Source organism: Rhyacophila brunnea, unplaced genomic scaffold (genome assembly GCF_057557595.1).
Source record: "Rhyacophila brunnea isolate RB1 unplaced genomic scaffold, BYU_Rbru_1.0 scaffold_9, whole genome shotgun sequence".
Taxonomy (NCBI): Eukaryota; Metazoa; Arthropoda; class Insecta; order Trichoptera; family Rhyacophilidae; genus Rhyacophila; species Rhyacophila brunnea.
Window position 1 is genome coordinate 18,857,718 of NW_028233361.1, and position 26,072 is coordinate 18,883,789.

The 26,072-nt window shown below is 36.2% G+C and overlaps 1 protein-coding gene across 1 annotated transcript; it reads right to left on the reverse strand.

Moving 5' to 3' along the window:
- Positions 1 to 707: 707 nt before the first annotated feature.
- Positions 708 to 11,737, reverse strand: Hpr1 (THO complex 1-like protein Hpr1). Its single transcript, XM_085960072.1, has 9 exons — positions 11,597 to 11,737; positions 10,838 to 11,524; positions 9,287 to 9,546; positions 8,258 to 8,430; positions 7,438 to 7,579; positions 7,210 to 7,295; positions 6,401 to 6,633; positions 4,621 to 4,698; positions 708 to 2,947 (listed from the first exon to the last, which is right to left on the reverse strand). Exons 1-9 carry the CDS (start codon positions 11,645 to 11,647, stop codon positions 2,609 to 2,611), a joined length of 2,049 nt encoding a protein of 682 aa, XP_085816198.1. The 5' UTR covers positions 11,648 to 11,737; the 3' UTR covers positions 708 to 2,608.
- Between the last annotated feature and the right edge of the window lie 14,335 nt (positions 11,738 to 26,072).

The window sequence follows — 26,072 nt, forward strand, 5'->3', positions numbered from 1 at the left end:
ATATAATATTATGTAATAAGATGGTGCATTTTATAGCGATTTATAATTTTAAATTTATCTTTGCCTTTAAATGAAAAACATTCTTCTTTTTAATGTTTTTAGGACGTCCCACAATGGCCGAGCGGCTTACACGACAAATTATAATGTAGTGGGTCCCAGGTTCAAATCCTGGGTCTGGCAAATTAATATATTGTTTTTCAATTTGTGTTTGAAGTCCGAGTATGGACCCAATATGTTGAGCAAGTGGCTAACATCCGTTTCTCGTAAAAACAAAATCTGTTAGTACAAACCTCCACCCTGTGGAGGCCTGTATGATCATATTAGGATCGGACATAGTCAAAAGAATTGATTAATTAAAACACTTGACAATGTTAATTATCAATATATTGTCATATTGTAAGTTTCAGGTTTTTCCACTATGTGCCTGTAGGTGGAGCATTCATCCTAACTCCTTGTGGCCAAATACACCATGTGAATTCTACGCACTCATCTAAGATTCGAACCTGCTACCCTTCAACCACTAATGCAGGACACTTTCTTCACTGTGAACACTTTCCGTCTGAGTGTATGAAGTTCCACAAGGAAAAAATCTCTTCCAATTTTAAATTCAAAATATAGAATTAATACTTACTTATAATGATATCCAGTGGTGATACTTACTAAACTTCTCATGGGTGGGTCTTAGTTTTCATAAAAAAAAATATTTTTATACTGATTGATAGATAGGTATCGGATTATTTTTATTAAAAATTAAGGATATAAAATTTTACAACATAATTTCGTATTTCATTCACTTTACGAACATATTAGACCAAATACATACACGATTTGAAAGTAAATATTATCCCAAAAGAGACATTTCAAGTTTAATATTATGTAGGGTGAAAGAGCTTAGTAGGTACCTAAGGGTTGTCCACATGTGTCATCACGGCCTAAGGAAGGGGAGGGGGCTAGTAGAAAATGTGACATTGCAATTATTAACTCATTTTTGTCTGAAAATAAACTATCCCGTCAAGAAAGTTAAAAATGAAACATGGTTTAGAGCAGTGATGCAGAAACCGCGGGCCAAAATGGCATTTGTTGCGACTCAAAATAAGTACTTCATCTCCAAATTTCTTATTTCCTATATACTAAGTCTATCTTGAAAAAGAAACTAACATTAAAACCAACCAGTTAAGCTTGACGCACAATAATGTCATTTACCACTTCACAAGCCTAATATGAAAAGGTCCTAAGTGATTATTTTTGACAAAACAAACCAACAATGAAGTATTATTCTAAGCTGCCTCATTGTTACTTTTGTTTCGCCAAAAATAAACACTTGTAGTTCTGCACTCACGATTAATATTAAAATGAGGACTTATCTGGTATCTTAAATCGGACCCCTCAAAAGGTGTAATTAACAGCAAGAGATTATGACATCATAAGATTTAACACTAATGTATTCATGTCATTACTGCGTTGGGCCAAAACCAAAGACGTTGAACTATAAAATTACTATAGGAGGTAAATAATATTGTATTACAATATTTAAGTGATTCCAAAACATTTTGAATAAAGTTGAATTTCTTACCTTACGTAAAGGTGCCGCATTACCAATAATTATATAATTTGGACAATGGGAGTGGAACCAAGACGATACAGCATACACTTAATTAATAAATGCCGTAATAACCATAGACCATAAATAGATTAACACCGCCTATGTGCCCATAGGAAGAAATCGCAATCTCTATTATTTGGTTACTTATGAAATGTTTGTTATTTGCGATTTTTCATGTGAGTAGTGATGGTTCAGTTGTACAAGGGGATTGTTTTAGGCGCGTAACACATACGCAAGTGTAATTATCTCTAATACGGCCCTGATTAATAAATCTCAAACTAGAGTGTTAAACATGCATTAGATGATCTGTAATTTGAAATGATTTAAGTATATTTAATAATCTAATCATTACTCCTAGTAACATTGTGTTCAGCTTCAGTATCATTCAAGCCTGCTAAGCCAAATGTGAGTAATTGATAATTAGCCTTTACTATGCCTCACGATATTACTACGGCAGTATCTGACAGGCCGCAGATTTTTAACGACACACGTTGAATGTAGAGCGAAGATCTTACTACAAGCGCTGTAATAACGATAATCTGTGGCTTAGTATTTCATAATTATTCATAAAGATGTCACTGTGTATTTGGGTTAACATTTTTTATTTTTTTCGACCATGTCCGATCCTAATAAGATCATACGGGCCTCCACAGAGTGGAGGTTTGTATTAACAGATTTCGTTTTTACGAGAAATGGATGTCAGCCACTTGCTCAACCTATCAGGTCCATTACTGAACATTACTGGAGAATAATTTGAATCAAGAATTTTATTGGTTTTTTTTTCATGTATTTTTCACTACCTTACCAAAAACATTTACATACACTATTGGGACATTAAAGATGACATTCTCAGTAATTTACTGACATTAATAACATATTTTCACCCTAATATCCCTTGTGCCTTGCTTAGCATCCTCTATTATTAAAAAGTTAAATCTGCGTGGACAAAGGTTTGTCTTCAACTTTGGTGGTATACACAATTAATTACATTATAAAAAGTTCTCATCAACTGTCCGACTCTTTTAATACAGCACAAGCATCCACCAGTCCCAGACCTTCCATTATGTAGGCCAAATTATCCACTGAAGCATCTTCGTCCGTTTCAAACCAAACCTGTAGCATGTAGCGAGCTCTGACAGGGTTTGACTCCTTGGACGTCTCCATGTAGAGAATATCATCAGCTTGGAAGCCAAGTTTTAATGCAAGTTTCTTCCAGTTGTTGCCAAGTTTATCACAAACGCTGTCCATTTGCTGGTCGGAAAGGTTTTTTCTGGGCACCGTTAAAGGCTTTCTGTCGTTTTCGAAATCATTGTCATCACCGGATCTCAGCACGGCATCTTGGACCTAAAGGGAAAAAATAATTACATGTTTAATTGAACGGTACTTATGAATATAATCTGGTAAATGAAGGATTCTCAAAATCTATTCAATTCTTCAAGGATCTGTTCCTCAGGTATTTCCACTGATTTCAATATTATGATCTCAGATATAATTGACCAAGTGGGTAGTACCGAATTAATAAGTTTATTAAGTAGACATTGTCAAATTAAAGTATCAAAAATAATAATGTAACAACTGTTACATTAATTCGAAAACCAGTGGCAAGAGTTAATACGAGGGTGGGTCAATAAGTCCTTAGAAAAGCCGACAGGTGGCGCGACTAGTACTGTAAGCGGTTTGTTTTCATGCAGCGGCACTACCGATTCAGTATGCTGCGAAGTTTCAATCAGATTGGTCGGGTTGTTGTGTGTTTCTCGTACATTTAAAAAAAAAATTTGCTTGTGGAAAATGGAAAAATGGAAAATGGAGAAAATTGAGTTTAGAGTTGTTATTAAACATTTTAATATAAAAGGGTTAACAGCAAAGGAAATAAAAAATGAGTTGGATTTAGTTCACGGCATATCTGCTCCTTCACTTGCAACTATTTATAACTGGTTAAATGAATTTAAACGTGGTCGTACATCAACAAAGGATGAACCACGCTCAGGACGTCCTGTAGAGGTGACTACACCAGAAATGATCAATAAAATCCACGATATGGTGTTAAGTGACCGAAGATTAAAGTTGAGTGAAATAATTGAGGTTACAGGGATCTCAAAAGGTAGCGTCATTTCTATTTTACATGACAAATTGGGCATGAAAAATATTTCTGCAAGATGGGTGCCGCGTTTGCTCACAGTCGACAATAAACGCAATAGGGTGGTGGCCTCTAAAGCCCTGTTGTCGCTCATGCAACGCAATCCGGATGAATTTTTTCGTCGCTTTGTGACTGTAGATGAAACATGGATACACCACTATACTCCCGAGACGAAAGAACAGTCAAAGCAGTGGATTGCGAAAGGCGAACCATGTCCAAAGAAGGCGAAAACCGTAAAATCAGCTGGTAAGGTTATGGCTACTGTATTTTGGGATGCACGTGGAATTATTTTCGTTGAATATTTGGAAAAAGGAAAAACAATAACAGGGGATTATTATGCATCTTTATTGGACCAGCTAAAAAACAAAATTGAAGAAAAACGGCCTCATTTAAACAGGAAAAAAATCCTCTTTCATCAAGACAATGCCCGTGTTCACACATGTTTACGATCAATGGCTAAAATTGAAGAATTGAAGTTCGAATTGGTCGACCACCCACCGTATTCGCCAGATTTAGCCCCCAGTGACTTTTTCCTTTTCCCAAACTTAAAAAAATGGCTAAGTGGACAACGTTTTTTTTTCAAATGAAGAAGTCATCGATCGGACAAATGCTTATTTTGAGGACCTTCCGAAAACTTATTTTTCTGACGGTTTAAAAAAAATTGAGAAACGTCTAACCAAGTGTATTGAGCTCCAAGGAGATTATGTTGAGAAATAAAAAAAAAAACAAAAATAAAAACTGTTTTAATGCTTTTTTCTAAGGAATTATTGACCCACCCTCGTAGTATGTGATTATGTAATGTCCACTATGAGTCGAAAAATAATTGAAACATGACAATTTTCTAAAAAAATCATTATATTCCATTATAAAAAATGTATACCTGTTCAACGTCATTAGGATCTCCCCCTTTCATCAAATCAGCTTCCATTTGCTCTTCAGATACTTCTTCTTCCATTTCCTATAATATAAGGGTACAAAAGATAAATTACTATTTTCATTGCACAAGCAGAGCAAAATATGGGCCTTTTAGATGAAAACTAAACATAATTTTATCTCTTCGGCCATATCCGCCCCCTTAGTTGGAGCATATAGACACCACGCAGTGCCTCCAAGAATTCCTGTCGCTCGCCAGTCTTCTTGCTTTGTTCCAGGTCAAATCAGCATCCCGCAGCTCCACCGTATACACTATAGATAGTATTTAGCGGCCTTCCAGGACGCCGGAATCCGGTCGGCTTGAAGAACAGGCAAGCCAGGTTGAGGTTATTTTCTGGCATCCACAGCACGTGGCCGAGCAAGGTCCCACGTCGCCTCTGCACTCTCAGCGTGATGTGAGGCTGCTTGGTGAGTTCTCTTATCTCCTCGTTACTCCTAAAGTCGTACCAACGCATACCCAGTATCAGTCTCGAACATCTCAGTATACGGTTGCTCTGAGCCTTCGTAAGGTGCCATGATTCGCTACCGTAAAGCAGCACCGTCAGAATGCAAGTATCGAATAGGCGGCATTTGGTTTTGACCGAGTACAATCGTGAGTCCCAGAAGCTCCGCATCAGTTGAATGTTGCTCCAGCCATTCCCATACAGATAGCGAGCTTTCTCTGCAAAATGCAACCTGTCGATTGAATCATCGAATAGGACAGCGTCATCAGCGTATTACAGGTCACATAGCTTCACCGTGGGGTGAGGGTAACAGGTATGCCTCGGTCAGGTGGTATTGACTTCCAAAGTATGAAGTCAAAGAGGATGATGAAGAGAAATAGAGCAAGGACACAACCCTATCTGACTCCGGTCGTGACCCCGAACCATTCCATAACAGTGTCACCAATTCTGACACAGCACTCGCTATTTTCGTGCAGGCATTTGATTATGGCTATGATCTTGGGAGGAATCAGGTATGCTCCCAGTATCTTCCAGAGGGAGGGGCGGTGCGGACTGTAGAAACCCTTCTCATAATCCACAAAGCAGCAGGCCAACGGACTGTTCAGCTCATGGCTCTGCTGGAGAAGACATCGAAGGTTATAGATTTGGTCTGCACACGCACGTCCAGATAGAAACCCGTCCTGGTTTTTCCTGAGGATGCGCATTATTGGTTCCCTTATTCTCATCAAGAGGATGTTTGCCAAAATCTTTCCCGGACCACTAAGTAGCGTAATGCCTCGGTAATTCTCGCAGCTTTATACGAGACAGTATATTGTCGAGCATGTACTCACACCATTGGGCATGAGTTCTAATGCAGTGGTGGATTAATCAGTTATTTAATCCCACTAGCATATGCCTTGATATTTTCATGCAGAATAGTGTAATTATTGTTATGCCCAAATTGCAAGAGCAGATGTGACGACTTTTCTGACCACATTGAGAAATGTCACTTTTAATCTTACATATTACATATTGTGCTGTGAGCGAAATAAGAAACATTTCTATTATAACCCGATCCAACTTAACGATTACCGTGAAAAATTGCCTTGAAGCTGTAAGGTTCTGACACAACATTGTTGCATGCATTTTATATTAATATTCACAAATTATATATTGTCCAAATTACACTGTATTGAATAAAGTCCTGAAAGGTTGCATATAATTACGTTTTAAGGTTGGTGACAATTATTGAGTCTACAAGTCTACTATTGTAATATGAGCATTAATAAAAATTAAATAACTCACCTGCTTGATACGTTTAGCATCAGACGATGGTAAATCTTTGGCAATTTTCCTTATCATGATGTCCAGATAGTCAGGGAGTCGGTTGATGGGATTGTTGCTGTGAGTGAAGAAGTGTGGACTACGTCTTGCCAATAATCGAAGAGCTCTCCATCCAAAACTACCATCGGCCACCACACGGCCTTCCCCCTTCACACCGTGCTCCGCCTGTTCAATGGCCTCGGCTAAGTACGATTCTGAGAAGATAACCAATATATGAATCAATTCAATATAAACCAAATACATATCTTGAACATACAAAATTTGAAAACATCCCATGCATATACACACTAGAAAACATCTTTTTTTAGAAAAAAATACAACACCTGATTAGGGACATTACATTCTCAAAAATTATTAGCAAGTCTAAGTACGATATAAAACTAAAATATTGGAAGTGATCTGTGACATCAGTTAGTAATTAGGGCATTTAATTGATACCTTGGTTTAATATACAAAAACCGATAGCCAACATTGTAATGCAATTTGATAAGCATTTCATGTACAAACTACTAGTTAAAATCGCCGTAATTAAGTAGGATGCCCTTAGTTCAATTAGATAAGCAGACTAGCGCAAATCCAGCGGTTATAGGTTCAAGTCACATCGGGTGTCGTATTTTTTCTACAAAATGTATTTATTTAGTGTGTATGCATGAGATATTTTCAAATAAATGTATATTGAATATGTAGAATGTTACATTCTCAAATCTTGTGTCGTATTCGTTGAATAAAAGAAATAGTTTAATAAACTGTAATATAAGAAAACAAATTACCTAACGATGGCAGAAAATCTCTCTCTTTTCCTTTGCAGACTTCCAGGTTATTTGGACATAAATTCCACAACTTTGTCAATTCATTGCTGAAAGAAAACATTTCATTAAGTACATATACATATAAATACACTTAACAATACTATAGTTTCAAAATATGTAGTTACAAAATTAACTCTTGACTTGAAAAATATGGATTATTATGATGGCTAATGCATAAATGTCACTCACTTGCCCAAGTAGAATTTTCCCTGCGATTCATAGTCCTTTACAATATCTCCAAGAAGTTTCTTCCTTCGAGGTTTCAACATCTTTCTTGTTTCATCGGTACTATTTAAATCCACTGGCGGAGTTGTTTTCAGCTTTTGAAATTCTGTAGTGATTACGGATAATATTATGAACATTTTGTTGTAAAAATATTGTATGCAATAACGTTATTTTTAAAGTAGAGATAAAGATAAAATAGACTGCAAAATGCAAAAACGTATAACAGCCAAAGAAACTTAGACACCAGAAATGTTTCACTTGATTTATATAATGTATAGCATATCACTAAACGATCATTTGATCGATCCAGAAACGCTGCGAAAATCTTCTTCTATCAAATTTATTTTGATTTAACTACTTGAAGCGCGATGCAGACCCATACTTAAGCGCGTAAGTCTCTATCGCGTCTTCTCTATCGCGTGTCTATTTCAACGACCTAAATTCAGTGAGTAAAACATATACCATTCTAATTAGAACGCCTAAGTGGAAGATAGAAAGAACATGTGACATATTTTTTTGTTAGAACGGGTGCTTAACGTCGACGGTTCTGCGTCGCACTTTTCGGAAATTTAACATTGAAAATAAACACTATGTACTGACAGATTTTGTTTTTATTTTGTGATTTCAATCATTTAGGAAAAATTATAAACAGGTGTAGAAAAAATAACGCTATCTGGCAATCTAAATCGTTCAAAATTGTCAAATAATGCATATTGCGAGTATCGCACAAGTAACAATGATAACTTGAAAAGATTTCATAATTAATTACTAAATGAATACACACCCGGACATCCCTCATTTTTCCAGTTGTTCCAATGTTCCTCCCGTTTGAGTATGTGAATCACACAGTTGGCGAAATTCCTTCCGTCCGGCGGTGTTTCAGATAGCAGCTTATACACTCGGTCGGTTGTCTCTTTGACATAATCTGTCTGATCCAATTTCAATTCGTATGTTTCCCTGAAAATAATACGATAAGTTTGATGTCAACAGCAGACTACGATTTTTTTAAATTTACAAACAATGCTGCCAACACAATGAACATTATTTTTTCTATGGTTATCAATTCAATCATATTAAAAATGTTATGAAATCATGTGTAATACAAGAAGTTCATACTACTCTATTACTCAATCTATTATTTATAGTCAGTGGTTCAATCTCTTTGGTATGTACAATCACGGTTTAATGATGTATCACATGGCTCCCACAAGGGTGAGGCTGATAGGACTCTAGGCTAGAAGCCCGGCGCAGCGGATCGAGCAGTTGAGTGAGATAAACATATACCAAAATTTGCTCTCACAGTAAAAAAAATATAGGCACTATTGAAAATATTAATATTCAAAAATATAATATTATGGCTATGCGATTCAATTTGATGTGATATTACGATTGATTAGTCTATTTCCTGACTAATAAAAGTGGCTATTTCTCCCATATGGTGTACTGTCGCATGTTATGTACTTGGTTACCACAAAAGGGGGTCGCGATCAGTGCTTAATATGACTACGAGTGCAGACAACTCAATAATTAAGGTGGATTTATTTAAAAATAACTAAAAATACACGGAATACATTTAATTTTATCTCACGAAAACCTGGGGTAATTAAGGAACATTACTGTACAACATCACACTGCCTTTAACCTTAGTGATGGGTTGGGGGCCCGCTTCAGGAGGATGTGGGGGCAGAACAGAGTGCATTTTAGTTCCCTACATGGCAACTACGATGTGTCAACCACAATATAAAAGTTATACTATAACGAAAAAATCATTTGTGTAGTTTGATTAGGTAATAGATATATTATTTATACATACATTCTGAATTTGACAGAAGAGTTGAGATACTGAAACAAAATCAAGAACTGCACGAGCACGCAGCGGCGGAAATTAGAATCTGACAGTTGCAATTCCAACAGCTTCTGATTGGTCAGAAACTTTGCAAAGTAATGTGACTCGGATTCTTCTTGAATGCCCTCTTCCATCGCTTGCGAAGTTCTTTTGACAGCCTTACTGTCTTTCATTTGCATGGCTTCCAATTTGTAAGAGGCGAATGCTGATAAAACACTTGTGGAATGCTGAAAATAAATATGGTTTGTCATATTTTGATTAAGCTTTTTTAGATACAACAGATCTAGGATGTGTTAAAATTCAGCGTTTATCTTCAATCATCCATGGTTCTGCTTGTTGTAAGCACCCACTTACTCATAGCTACGATTACATAGTTCACAATATGAACTTAAAAACTTTACAGTGCACAAGATGCGATAATAAATTTCTCGTCAGGTTTTTACAAGAAAACATAACATTATCATAAAATGCAGGCATGGCTTAATGAACTTTAATAAACTAACCATCACCATCTATCTGTAAAATTGAAAAAGAATGCACAATTTTTGTCAGATCGTCCATAGCATACCTAAAATATTATGGTTTGGTTTAGGCAGGGTTTAATTGGATTTTAAAAACTAACCATCACCATCTGCAATTCTCAACTCAACAAGACCAAACTCAACCGAACTTAACCTAATCTACCCCAACCTAATCAAACCTAACCTAATCTTGGTAATTATGTGATAATAATGCATCGAAATGTATGAAAATATCAAATTTTAAATTAACAATTATTATTGAATCGAAAAGCATCAGCGCCGACAGGAAAGGGTATTTAATATACAGTCGAACTTGGTTATTACGATCACGGAAATACCGAGACCTCGGATGTAATGAGGAAACGACATTTTAGTTTATGATTTTCTCCATAAATTTATTCACTTTTATAACGAGCTACTTCTCGGGTATACCGAGCTAAACTGTTAATGTGTCAATCGTTTAAAAACAACATTTTCGACCCTAAGCAATAAAATCCAACTGGGCAGTTAACTTTACCGATGCCGCCGGGATCGGATTACATTTATGACACTAGTTAAGTGTCTAAGTATCTAATTGGTGTTTTCGCTGACAACATTGAAAAAATATCCACTCATATGGTTGAAATTGCATGTAAAAAATCCAAGCTTTGTGAAATCAGTAGGTACCTACCAGCGCCGGCGGCTCAGCACTTCATTACAATAAACAACTTCTTTTGTAGTTTATGAATGCCATGCTTGTTTGGGGGATTTTTATGATGGTTTTCAGATTTTTTATGTTCTATGCTTAAATAGAACGTGGCGAGAAAAATGTTATATCAAGTCATGCTTATAACAAGCAAATTCAGTCAGTCCAATCTTCCTCGTAATAACCAAGTTCGACTGTAATTGTCTACATGGGATAAACTGTTTCAGCCAATAAAAATGATAAATGGACCTGCGGCACTATAACCAACAACCAAAATTATTACAGAGCTATCTATGTATTATCGTTACTCACTGAGGCAAATGTCTTCCATTGGACTTTGTCGTAACACAGGTTAGGATTTCTGAAAAATTCTTGGAGCGCCCAAAACTTGCAGTACAGATTATAATCGATAACCAGTTTATTTTTGTTGGTATCATCAGAATATTCCTCTTCAGCCAGTGAATCCTTTAAATTCACCGTATTATCTCCTCCTAACTCGGTTATATTATCAAGATTGAATTCCGAAACAATGTTGAGACCAGACCGCTCAGAGAACGGAAAAAATTTGGCCAAAAACAATAGAATGCGACCGCAAAATATCGTATTTTGTGAGCGAGACAATCTGCGCAACAAATCATTACACATTCTCAGTAAATTATTCTTGCAAGCGATGAAAAACAATTCTTCTTTCCACGTCGATACGCCCTGTTCAACGTACGCAAACATCTTTTCACATTTGTCCAGTGTAAATGCATCAAACACGTCTCCCAGTAGAACGACGGGCATTGTCGGTGTCACCATTTGATTCCGACAACAGTCGATGCAAAATGATATGTATTTTTCCAGGACGTCTTGATCCATGTTCAATAACTCGAGAAGGGTATCGCGGAATACCTGGTCCATTGAAGCTTTTTTGTCATTGTCGAAACCGGGAGATTCAGAAAATACTGTCAATAGTTCCGTATTATCGCTTTGAAGGAAGGATCGGTGCAAGATAACCTAAAATAATAAAGTCTTGTTATTGGCTGTATTCTCATACTTATTGCTTGTTTTTAAAGGAGCCGTCTTTACCTTGTACTCCGAGCGCAAGTCTTCAAATCCAGCTCTTTTCACTGTAGCCATTGTATCAATATTTTATTTATGTCGTGGGTTTACTAGTTACACTGACATATTTCAAAATAGAGCTGAATTATTTGAGTGATTTGAGAAAGTGAAACTTGACAAACATACAGTGTTGCCATATTTTGAAAGTGGAAATATAGTACAGTGCCTTCAAAATTATAGTATTTCTGCAAAAAATATAGTACGCGTTAGGTGCCAATAATTTTCTGCATTTTCAAAAAATTAAGCGTGGGGTAGTTAACGTCTTGTTTTTTTTAGACAAAATATCCATGAAGGGTAATTATTAACGTCTTGTTTTTTTAGACAAAATTCAAAAGTCAGTGGTCTCCAAACTTTATGTTACTACGCCTCCCTTAAAAAATATCTAATCTAGGCGCCTCCCCCCTTACTTCATTAAATAATACAGACACCTTTTTAAATAGTTGACAAAGTACCTACTTACGAATACAAAAATGAAATAAAAAAACGAGGTTTTACTACTTACATTACATTAATTTTCGACGAATGCGCTTGTTTATTAGCACAATCAATTTTTAGTAGTAAATTTAAATTCATCTTCGTTCATTGACAAATGAATTCTATCATGGACCCCACATCCCGAAGCGGACCCCTCGGGTCAGGATTTTTCAACCACATATTTAAAATATTTAATATTTTCGAAACAAACAACGCCGCACGCGACTTTTTTTTGCTATTAATAAAAATATGTGAAAAGTGCATTAGCAAACTAACCAAGAACTCTGGCGTAGAAATCATATAAAAATAATGGAGACATGGCGAATTTTTTTTTGTCATTTTGATTTCCTAAGCTCCAATTTTTTATGAATGCCTTCACTTTTTCGTTTTAAATCGGTGAATGCATTAGTGGTCCTTGGATTTATTCATTCACTCAATTTTTTTTAAATTTCAACCAAATAGACAAGTTTAACAACAAAATTATCGTGAATAAACAAATTTGCCTCAAATTTCAATATTATGATTAATTTGACGCTTTTATTTCATTTTTTTACGAGATAGGATTATAAAATTAGTCTCCATATTTGCAGAAAGGTTTGGAAACAACCTTTTATAGGACTGTTTTTTTGTGTAGTTTATAACTAGCGGCTGTCTTATAAACTATGCATTTGCAAACTGCAAACCTGTGGCTACATTAAGTGCTCGGCCGTAGTCATTTGGCGGGCGCGTCGCGGCGGCGTCTTGCGAAACTCAAACGTATAACCGTGTGTATTATGCCCCAAAAAAGACACTGTCTACGAACATTTTACACACAGTTATACGTTTGAGCTTTGCAAGATGCCACCGCGCCGCCCTCGCGCGATTACTATGTTCTTGCACTAATTGTGTTAAACTTTTTGCGTCTTCCTTTGCAACACTCTGCGCCTCCCATTTTGGAACTAGCTGTGTTAAGTAATTAACGTCACCTTTTTTTAGACATGGGGATTATTTATTTATTTTGCTTTTCACGGATTATTTTGGCGTTGTTTTTCTTCTATTGGCAACTTTTTTCCGATTACTCAAAATTATAGTATTTTGGGCGTACTATACCTGTTTTATATCGTACACAGTACGCAGACGAAAATTATAGTGCTTTTACTATAATTATAGTACGGTTGGCAACACTGCAAACATACAAAGCCACAAACAATAGGTCGCCAGGACCATAGACAAAAATACTTGTACGAACCATAGACAATAATGCAATTTATTTTTTTGTTGTACACAAGATTAGGTTATTATTAGGTTAGGTTAACCTAACAAATAATTCAGTTTATCGGCTATTTTCAAATTGTGTTTTCTACTGTATTCCTGATAACCGAACAGTACCATTTTTGACAATACATTTAAGGCGACAGTTCAACCTACAACCTGCTCCCATGTACTTGGCAACCATAACTTCATCTTTTCTTGCCTTTCAAAATTAAAACGTCTTATATTTTTTTGTAATGTGGTGTTCGATTTACTAATATAACCTATGAAAAAAGGATGTGTGAAGGTGAGTAGGATTGTATGAAAGAAGGAAGGGATTTATGAAGGATGGAAGGTGCGCCTGGGTATGGGGGAAAGTGGAAATAGGATAGATGGGGTAGGAATGGGAATGGGATGCGGCAGAGCATGAGTCGCGGGATTGGGCCGTGGGAGCTTGACATACCTCCAAAACCGAGCTACCCGTCGGACTGTTTTACCCATTCGGTTAATACTGTAATAATAATTGAAATTGAAATACAATAATAGATTAGGTTGAGCGCCACCCTATGAATTGCATAGAGACAATAAAAATGTTATTAAATAAAAACGCGGGTATAAAATTTTAACAAATGTATAATTGATTGAAGTAAAGAAATATGACAAGCAGGGGAGAATGCAAGTATAAAACAGGTGTAAGATTAATTAAGTATTGACGAGCGCCTGCATAAAATAATTTGGTTAATGATATCACAGATCAAATGGGCTAGTTCGGTGGACCGTTACGTAAATGATTTAAGTACATAAATACCATATTAAAATACTCTTAGTTCGGACGGGACGGGCGAAATGCACCGCTTTTGGACAGTCCTTCCGTCCAAAGCGGAATCGAAGTGCGATCCCCATCGCGTGTCGTCAGGGTTTTAGAGGCATGTTTCTCCGTCGGATTCCAGAGACTGAGCGAGATGTTCTTCGGCCGGAGGCCAGAAACTGAGAGATGTTGATCGTTCGGAGGCCAGAAACTGAGAGAGATGTTCTTCCACTGGAGTCCAGAAACTGAGAGAGATGTTGATCGTTCGGAGGCCAGGAACTGAGAGAGATTTTCTTCCACCGGAGTCCAGAAACTGAGAGAGCGATTGCTTTTTTCGTTTCGTTCTGTGTATTGCCCTTTACATGTAATATATGGAGCACCGGGGCTGGGCCCCCTATCTCCGTCATCTCGGTTGTAGTTTTTGGCTTTGATAGGCTTTGGTGCGGGACACGTTTGCGTAATTACATACACAACGGGTTCAATTTTATACGTTTAAATATACAAAAAATTCAGGTTTTCTTCATCCTGGCCGTGTTGTGACCCAGATTCTAGTCACATCACTGGTCAGGCGGTTTCCGGTGAAGATCTCTGCTGTGACATTGATAGCCCGATTATCTCCCCCGAGCATTATTTTGTCTTTTATACTTATGTCCCTGAGATGAAATATAAGTTGTGTATTTATATTTTTTAATACTAGGGAGGAAGGTTCCCTCCGCCTACACTTGCGTCAGGCGGCGGGGTGCCCTTCATCTTTTATTATCCTCGGGAGAGGGTCGGGTATCAATGTCTCTCCTTGGTACGCTGAAAAATAACAGGTTAGTCGCTTGGATGATAGGAAGTCTGTGGTATGGATGTGAGGAAACTATGGTGGTTGCTTGTCCAGCAGGATTGCCTTCGGCCTCCTATAAACGTAGTCTGTATCGCTTCCATTTTCGATCAGCAAATTTTTAATAGTCGCGTTGGGATGGTTTATCATGGATTTGTAGAATTTCTTCGACAGTTTCATGATATGTTCATGGATGGTTTCTACTTTAAGGTCTTTGTGGAGTGTAGTATTGCGTACAAACCACGGTGCGTTTGTGATTTGTCTCAATGTCTTGTTTTGTATGGTCTGAAAGACTTTAGTGTGCCTAGGGTTTGCGTATGCCCATATGGGGCTTGCGTAGGTGATTATTGGTCTGGTGATTGCTGTGTAGAGCAGAAGTTTTGCTCGAGTAGACAGTTTACTCCTGGGACCCATTATGGGTCGAAGTCTTGAATGGACTATTGCAGCTTGGCGTTTTTTCTCTAGAATATGTTTGTTAAACGTGAGTCTGCTGTCTATCATTAGATCTAAGTATTTAACTGACTTATCCCACGGGATTTTGTGGTTATGCATTTTGAGATTTTCCATTTTAGAGACGTGCTTATTCGGATGCTTGGCAAAGTGAATGGCACTTGGATGGATTAATCTGAATATGCCATTTGTCGCACCAGTTGGAGATCTGGTTTGCCGCTTTCTGGACTTGTTTGATCGATTTAATGAGATTGAGCGATTTGCCAAGGATAGCTGTGTCATCTGCGTATTGGGCTACGATGGGCGAGCTACCGTAACTGTCGATGGGAATCGGTATGTCCTTTGTGTACAGGTTGTACAGGGTGGGACCCAACACGGATCCTTGTGGGACTCCAGCTGTGGGTGTTTTAGTGGTGGATCTAATTCCGTTAATTTTTACATTAAAGCTTCTATTCCGAAGAAAGGAGCTTATCATGCTTCATATCATAATAAGCTCCTTTCTCATATCATGGCTATGTCGAGTCCTGATTCTTCGAGTTTAATTATAAGACCTTTGATCCAGACCTTATCAAAGGCTTTTGCTATGTCTAAGAAAAGTCCTGTTGTGAAGACTTTGTAATTGAACGCTTTGGTTATGTATTCAATAACCCTAAGTAGCTGATGGTTGGTCGAGTGTCCTGCTCTGAATCCGTGTTGGATTTCTGGGATGAGGTCTGCTTCATCGATCATGATTTGAAGTCTGCGTTTTATGATTCGTTCAAAGATTTTACTTAAAGTATGTAAGAGGCTAATTGGTCTATGATTTTCTGGTCTAGTCAGGTCTTTGCCGGGTTTTGGAATAAGGACTATATCCGCTACTTTCCAGGCTGCTGGAAAGTATTGGAGTTCTAAGCTGGCGTTGATTATCTGCGTAAGTATTTCTATACCTCTGTCTGGGAGGTTTTTGACAGCTCTGTTTGTTAGACCGTCATTACCAGGGGCTTTGCGGTTATTTAGCCACTTAATGAGATAACCGATTTCCGTGACCGTGGCCAGCGTTAGAGGATTTAGAGGAGGATCTGACCTCTTATTGTAGATATCCCTGGCTTTCCTAGTGATTTGCCTAACATGATTAACTATTTTCGAATTGTTCCTGTCTATTGTGTTTGGAGAGAATTGTTCGGCTAGGCTAATTGCGAAAGCTTCGGCTTTATCTATGGATGAATATACTGGACCGTTAGGTCTCTGGATATGAGTTATCTTTTGTTTAGTCTATCTTAGAATTTTAGTTATGGACCAGTATGGTGGGCTGCCCTTAATTAGATTGCTAACTTTTTGGCACCAGCAGGCGTCATCAAGTTCTGCGAGTTCTTTTCTGATCTCGGGTATCAACCTGTTGTAAATGGCTTTGGATGTGTGGAGTTTTAGTTCCTGCCACTCCTTGCGTGCTATGTTTTTCTCTCAGATTTTATCTTTGAGGCGCTGTGGTATGTCTGGGCGGAGTGTATGATTTGACGGTGTAACTACGGTGGCTGAGTTTACAGCATCAAGTATTTCGCCCGTGAGTGTCGCGACTGCGGAGTCAATGCTCTCCTCAGTGTTAAGTAGGGTTGGCTGCGTGAGCTTTTCCTTGAACGCTGATTTGAAATCGTCCCAAGAGGTTCGGGTTCTGATTCTTCTGCTGATTGCTAGGGCCACATTAGATGGGTCCCCTAGGTGTAAAAGTACCGGCTTGTGGTCTGACGATAGTTCGTTAACTACACTAATTTCGTGAATGAAATCCGTATGCGCGAGCAAAGCAAAGTCTAAGATATTAGGTTGACCTAGATTGCTTATTGGAAAGTGAGTGGGCTCAGATGGAGCGGCTAAGGCTATGTCGTTGTCTTCTATGAATTTATGTATCATTTTACCTCTGAAATTCGCGGATCGATTGTGCCAGGCAGAGTGCTTGGCATTGAAATCACCCGCGATGATTATTGAGGTAACGTTAGCGTCCAGTAGGCTATCTAGATCTGATCTGTTTATAGAGTCTTCCTTTTTAAAAGGAGGAACGTAGACTGAAGTGAATTTAACGCTGCCGAAGGAACGAGTATTAACTATTATTGAGCATGATTCTAGTGCCCGGTTTTGTGGGGTCGGAGGTGCCTCACAGTGGTCTATATGAGACTTAATAAAGATAGCGGTTCCGCCGCCTCTGTTCTTTAGTCTGTCTGTTCTGTACGTGGTGTAGTTTGGAAAACGGATGCGGGAGGTAGGTTTAAGGTGAGTCTCGCTAACTAGGAGTATGTCGATGTCGTGCTCGGATAGGAAATTGATGATTTTCCCCTTATCAATAATTAAAGTACCGCGAGCGTTCCAGATGGCCGTCTGTAGAGAGGATGGATTGGTCTTAGTAGCCATTTTGCTGGACAAGTTTCGTGGCTTGGTCTACCATGGTGGTAGCTTGCTCCATAGTCTTTTGCAATTGTGAAATTACGTAATATTGTGTAATTTTGAGGGTCTTGCCGTTTGTTCTTAGTAATCATGTAAGCTATACATAGTTCTGGTAGCTTTATATCCAAACGTAACAAGATTGTTGCAGCCAGCCGATGTTTCAGCATTCAGGCCACTTAAGCAAGCTTGGAAAGAAAGTGTATTGAAGTGGAGGCGTGAAAACCCCTTAGCAGCACTCACAAAAACAGATTTTGTTCTTGTGCTCAAGGAAGCTGTCGTAAACGGCATTAAGCCTTCTACTGTTATAAATGGTTTTAGAACCACCGGTTTATGTCCATGGAATTGTGATGCAATCAATTTTAACAAATGCCTAGGACATCAGAAAACTGTTGAAAATTCAAATACCGAAGAAAAGAACAATGCCAATTTCAAAGAAAAGTCTCTATCGAAAGATACGTTTTATAACATAGTGGGAGAGAAAAAATTGAATGCATTACAAACTCTTACCGAAGACTTTCTAATAGACAGTAACAAAATCCTGAAAAAGCTTTTGAACTATTTCCAACATGATGAAAAGCACCAAGAATCAGAAATATTACATGAGGACAACCTTACAGAAGAAATCACTATAGAAGAGATGCCAATTTTATTTATGGATATCCTTGATAACTCACAGTTTGATTTAGTTACTGTGCAGAAATCTATTGAAGAAATGGGAAAAAACAAATTTGAAAGAAAAGAACACAAAACTTTGCTTGAAAGTGACTTAGTTACTTTAGATAAAAACGAAATGGAGATTCCAGAAAGTGATTTAATAGCAACGTGCGAAGAACATAGAATGCGAGATTATGGATATTATTAATCAACAGAAAGAATATTTAACCCCTGTAAAATTAAGTGACGTTTTAGTAAAACCGAAAACACCTCAAAGAAAAGGCGTTAAACAAAGTGAAAGAGTTTCCTTTGTCTTAACTTCAGACTAATGGCAAAGCAAGGAAACCCAGAAACGGAGAGAAAAAAGTCTTAAAGAAGAACAAGTCAAGAAGAGAAAAGAGGAGAGAATCCAAAAACAAAAGGAAGTGAAAACTAAACAAGGAGAAAAGAAAAACCTTACAAAAAAAACAGCAGCAACGTTAATAAATAAACAAAGTAAGAAAGTGCAGTTCGTACCTGTGCAAAATACAACTAAAAGAGAATGTCAAGTGGAAAGAGAACCTAATGTAAAAAAAGAGAATATGATACCCGAAACGAAAAGAATCAAAGTACTGGCCGATATAAGATTGAACAAGCCTCTGATGCCAATAGTTAACCAACAAGTCTCGAATCTCATAGTTGATGAAGACAAGAAAAATGATGGGATTAGAGATCCCTTTGATAAAATTTTAAGCAGTCGTAAGAAATCATACACGCTGGAAGAACTTGAAGCCATTTTAAACGATGATGATTAAATATTTAAACGGTTAACATCATAAGAACTTACATAATTTAATTTTAGACACCTAATAATTTTTTGAGAATCTTTTGATCTCAATTAGTTCCCAAATTTACTAGATTTTTATTTAAATATAAGCATTGTTTCTTTTGAGGTTTTTTAAAAATAATGTTATCTAAGAATAAATGTATGAATACTAGTGTAAAACGTATTTGATTTGCATGATTAATACACTTATCTCTAATAACTGTGCCAATAATTGGAAAAGGATGTATCAATAATAGGAAAAAGTATGCCAATAATTGGAATAAGGGCCAAACTCAGGAAATATCACAATTGTGTGCATAAGCACAATACAAAAGTGTTATTGGAAGTATTCAAATAAAAGTTAAGTAAACATATTATTTAAATCAGGAACTTAGGAACTTAGAAAGATAATTGATAGAATGCTATGCGAACTTGAACTGCTCAGTTCCCTTAAAGTGCCAATAATTGGGTGGTTCACCCTAAATAATTCTACACATGTTTTAAAAATTTGAAACTTTTTTTGTGTGTTCTCAATGGTGTATAAAGCAGTAATAAGTAACAATATTGATAGCTGACATCAATAAAACAAAAGAAAAAAATAATGTATAAATATTTATTTAGAAATGAACGGATAAAACTATGTTTGAACTACAAAACAAGTGTGACAACATTTTTTTATTTATAATTGATATACCGTCGTGACCCCGAACTTCGCCTAGTTTTAGTGTGATTTTGCGTAATATCATAAAAATTAAAATGTTTTCGTAACTAGTAATTATATCCAATGAAGTATTGCGTTGTCAATTTTGTACAAGTGACATGAAATTTCACATTTTGTAGGAAAAACATTAATTTTTGATCATTGAAAGACACCAGGCGAAGCATGGTGTACTTACCCGAACTTCGCCCAGCGTTGTATTTTTCAATTGTAGCCATATATATAAATAAAGGAAAAGATTTAATAGTAAATAGATGTGTTCAAAACAATATGAACCATAGTGATGGGTGTATAAGGTTCAATTTAGCAAGATATTGGTAGTAGGCGAAGTACCGAACCTGTTCTGGCGTGTTTTCATACATTAGATAAACTTCTGTCAAGGTTGTCAATAAAACTAATGTGGAATAATTTTAATAGTTATTTATGAATTTTTTTGAACATAGTAGTAAGTATAAAAAAGTAACATTTGTTTACAACTGCAATAAACTAAATTAACTACACATATGCCTATACCTATTTTAAAATATGTTATAATCATTAGAATACAACTTATTAACATATTGAAAAATTGTTTAAAACTACTGAATCAAAATCAAAATTTCTCTGCGATAATATGGGTTCGGTTCGTGTAGAACCAAAACAATATCGGTTTTAATGATTTGAGAAATATAACCAATGAAAATATAAAAAGGAACATTTGTTTACAACTACAATTAATTAATTTCGAACGAATAAAGCAACAAACATGCGAAATAGTAGAGCAGAAAGAACAAACGAACAAATCCAACAAGATAACAAAAACGTGCGTGTAAGCATGTCGCAATTGCGTGCATCTCAATCATAAGAGGCACGAGCTGAACGAAATCAACAACGACAATTGGAACGGAGCCAAGCGCGCCGGTTCGTAGTTAACACACGCAGATCAAATGACCGACAACGCCAACAAGTACATCGAACATTTACATCCGCTTCGTTCCTTCGTCTCGCATTCGAGTACGAGCCAGATATTGAATATTCCGCTCATCCGAAAGTGCTGATTGGTGCTATGGACAAAGAATGTCCCCATTGTCATGCGCTCAAATTCAAACATGAGTTAGCCGGGATGTGTTGCGCATCAAGAAAAGTGCAACTACCAGAAATTGAGATACCACCAGAACCATTAAACGGCTTGCTCAGCGGCACGGTTCCAGATTCAAACCTGTTCCTGAAGTCCATTCGCACATTCAATTCATGCTTCCAAATGACTTCGTTCGGAGCAACAGAAATAGTTCACAATACTGCGGCAAATGGTCAACAATTCCATTCTACGTTCAAAATCAAAGGCCAAGTATACCACAAAGAAGGCTCATTGCTGCCAATGCCAAACGAACCACATAATTTTTTACAAATCTACTTCATGGGCGGTGAGGATCATGTGGATGCACGTTGCGGCTACAATGGCCTCAATTCGCCTATTTCTAGGCGCATCGTCGGCGAACTGGACGCCCAGTTGAATGAGCACAATGAATTATTGAAATTCTTCAAAGCACACATGCACGAATTGCAAAGTGACAATCACGCTATTGTCATCAATCCTGATAAAACACCAGCTGGAGAGCATGTGCGTCGATTCAATGCACCTGTTGTTGACGACATTGCTAGAATCATGGTTGGCGACCGCACATCGACGCGAGAAATCGTGATTCGAAGAAGAAACAATAATCTGGAGTTCATCGCTGACACACACCGTTCATATGACGCTCTCCAATATCCGCTAATTTTCTGGAAGGGACAAGACGGATATTGCATAAACATTAAACAACGAGATCCTGTCACAGGTAATTCATTCATTATGAACATCATTACTCATTTTGAATTGAGAAAATGAATGGTTGATGTTTTTTTGTTTTTATCGGCGGTCATCGTCTACAGCGCTCTATTCCTCTTTCTGTCATAGAACCCATCCCCACACACTTACGATACATTCGTTATTTTTTATTTAACAACCAAAATATTCACTAGAAATAATTTATATGGCAGAACGTTTGCCGGGTCAGCTAGTATTAGATATAAATAGGTATAACACAGTTGCAGTGCCTACCATTTCTTAACAAGTTGACCTTCCCTAATAGCTCATTGCTTTATCCAATCTGGGAGTTCACACATGAAACTATAATTTGATGTTATAGTAATATGGTAGAAAAAACAAAAAAAACTTAACCTGCGCGCTTGTTAACTGATCTACGTATTTTCTTAAAATCCGACATCACTTCAGTTTTGATGATTATGGATTATAGCTTAAAATTGTTTATTTGTTTTTTATTTAGTGAGTAGGTATATTTCGTGATATTTCACATTAGCTGGTTCCATTGTTTACGGGAAATGACGATTTAACGGGCTTACCTATTGAATGTATTAATAGTATGTAAGATATTCATTACGGGTTTTCACAAACACTTCAGATAATCAAAATTTGTTTTTTACTTGATCCTTTACTAATAGGTAAGAAGGTTTTCACATTCTTTTATTATATTAAATTACTATATAAACGAAAATTAGCTTTTTTCGATGTCAATGTGCATTTACGATCGGTGAGTGCGCATAGTGCACGAAGAAGGCATACGCCGGGTCGTAAATAATGACTTAAATAGAATACCTAGTACAAAACATAAATCAATTAGAATTTATTGATTAATGTTTTTGACACTCGTACCCGTTAGATATAGGGACCATTATACCACGTTTTCCTCTAGAAGGTATATAAGGTACTTTTAAACACTTTTTTTGTCCACAAAATCACTTTATATTGAGACGTCACACAACTATCACAACTTACGAGATAGTGGCGAAAGATACGTCTTGATCACATAACATTACTTTATTTCTTGATCACACAACATTAATTTATTTAAAATGCAGAATACGATTCGTCCAAAACGCGCGCCAATTTGGATTAAAGACTATAGTGATGTGAGTTTTGTTGGAACTGTCATACGTTGCAGTGTGTGTAATATAAATATAGCATGTAATAAAACAAAGTTAATTAAGCATGTTTCCTGTAAGACTCATCAGCGTAATCTTGGTGTTATTGACCATCAAAGTGACTTTAATTTAGACTTTGCTGAATTTCTAATAAAGTGTAACATACCGTGGATGCAAGCGCAGAATCCAATAATGCGAGTTTTTTAAAATAATTGTATAACGGGTAAATACGCTAAAGTTACACTACCTACAGAATCAAATCTACGAAAGCGCTATTTACCAAAGTTATATAATATAGTAGTAAATAACATTAAAATAGATTTAAGTGATTGTTATGTATGGGTAAGTGTCGATGAAACTACGGATCAAAATGGTAGACATATAGTGAACGTGATTTGTGGACGCTTAGCCGAAAATGAGGTGAAGCTATGCCATTTAATTTCAACAAAAGTGATTAAAAGGTGCAATTCAGATACTTTATTTCGTTTAATGAATGATTCTTTGTTGGCACTGTGGGGTGAAAATTATGAATCTAGCAGAAATAAACTTTTAATATTAGTGACCGATGCAGCACCTTACATGATTAGATTTGGCAAAAAAAGGAAAGAATTGTACCCAAATATTCTACACTGCACCTGTTTTGCACATGGAATTAATAGAGTTGCAGAAGAAATTAGATACGTATATCCTAACGTAAATAAATTAATTTCTAATGTTAAAAAGATTTTTTCTAAATCTCCTTCGAGTCGCAGCATTTTCGAGCATTCTTCCAAATATACCACTACCTACAGAGCCAGTAGTTACACGGTGGGGAACGTGGATAAGTGCTGCGTTATATTACGCAAATCATTTTGAAGGGATTAAATCCATAATAAACAGTTTTGATTGTCAGGCTGCATTATCAATTTCAGCTGCTCAGAATGCGCTTCGAGATGGAGATATTGAAAATGATCTAAATTTTATTAAAAATCACTTCTCAGTAGTAAAATCATCTATAGACAAATTAGAAAAACGAGGGCTAGAACTTAAAGACTCCTTCAACATCATACAAGATCTTCAGTTAGCATTATCAATTGTGCCTGGAAGTAAAGGAGAACTTATCAATGAAAAGTTACGAAATACATTAGTAAAAAATCCTGGGTACCGAACGTTGTGTCAAGTTAATAAATTATTAAAATACCAAGAAATTAACTGTACTGATGACGACAATATAAACACAATAAAACTGTTCGAAAAGTTAAAATACTGCCCGGTCACATCAGTTGAAGTTGAAAGATCATTTTCTCAATTAAAATGGATTTTGGCGGATAATCGACGTCATAATATAACACCAATCCACCTCGAGCAACTCTTCGTCGTTTACTTCGAAAAACAAAACAGTTCATCATCATAAATCATCCGATCCGATACATTAACAATTATTGTAAGTACAGACAATTCATATGAAATTTTTCTATTCAATTTCCTACCGTGTTTGTTGATAATATCCACCTTTTACCATATTTAGAATGAATTTCACCATAATGAAATGTATACATAAAAACATGTTTTTGTAGTGACCACCAAGACACACAACACGGTTATTGTACATTTTGCATTTTTGTTTATTGTTATTAAATCTTAGTTGATATTATTCTTTTGACTTATTAACTTAAAAATAACAATAATGGATGAAATATAATATTCCTAAAAATTATAATATGGCACATACAATATATAATTATCAAGCTTCGATAGCGAAGGCTGCGTGACTATCAAATGCATGTAGACCTGCTATTAATATTGTTTTAAAAGCACACTGCATTGTTATTTTTTTAAGATTATCCTTTGCTTTGTAATTTTATTCTTGTAAATCCACGGTATTATAGATGGCTGCACTATTATATCTAAAATGTAAACATAAATTTATATACAATATTGGTATATACTACAGCTGATGATGATACATACTATCGTATGGAAAATAATTCATTTTTAAGTAGTGGACTTTTTGTATTCATCATGCGATTGAAAACAATAAAACCACATTCAAAATTTGTCATTGGTAGGGAACCTTTTTTAATATCTGAGGTAGGTGAATTTTAAACACAGAAAATTTCTCAGTGATGAATTTACGCTATTTCATAATGTATATAAATCAGTCATTTAATAAATAAGGACAAATATCACCAACAAGTTAGTTCAAGTAAACAACGACTCCCACGTTATCTATACTTGATTAATTGACTTTTTATGCAATAATATGTACCTACCTATATTTTGTAATGTTATTCAATTGAAAATGTCCATTAGGATAAAATCGGTTAAATATCAAAATTATTAAATAAATGTGGAAAAAGTACGAAAGTACATATAAAGTGTTTTAATGAATCTAATGAATGAAATATGTATCTAGGTACCAGTCGTTTTATGTGATGAATAGTTCTTTACACTTTATAATATGTAAGTATTTAAATCAAATACATAATATAATCATATATCAGATAATTACTTTTTAATTACAACATTTAAATATAAAAATATAATGCTAAGTATGTCGAATGACCACCTAATCGGCACGCTTTTAGCATACAATGTATTAAATGGGACGGCGGGACTTTTTTAAAGTTACACACCTACAAACTTACCTGTAGAATGGACAAAAATGGAACTACGAACTACCATAGGACGCCATTTTGAAGAACCATTTCAGATTTTGTCCAGTTACGAGTCTTGATTGGGTAGTTTTCGACAATGGCTCCATTTTTTTTGTAGTACTTATTCCACTTTTAATCAATATATTAGGACCGGGTTCGTCCGCCTCAGAGGGACATTTTCAACTGAATCTTCCTTTGTTCAGTTGAAAATGTCCCTCTGATGCGAACGAAACCGGTCCTAATTTATTGATTAAAAGTGGAATAAGTACTACAAAAAAAATCATTTTATTAAATTAAACAACAATAAATATTAACGTAATACAATGACTATAAATGAAAATCTGAAGCAATATTATATTGCAAAACCTTTAGAAGAATGCAATTACGGCTTACGCATTACATAATATTATAATAGTAGGTTCAAACGAATATTTTCAGGGATGTCTCGCATCTACAGATGTACGCCACT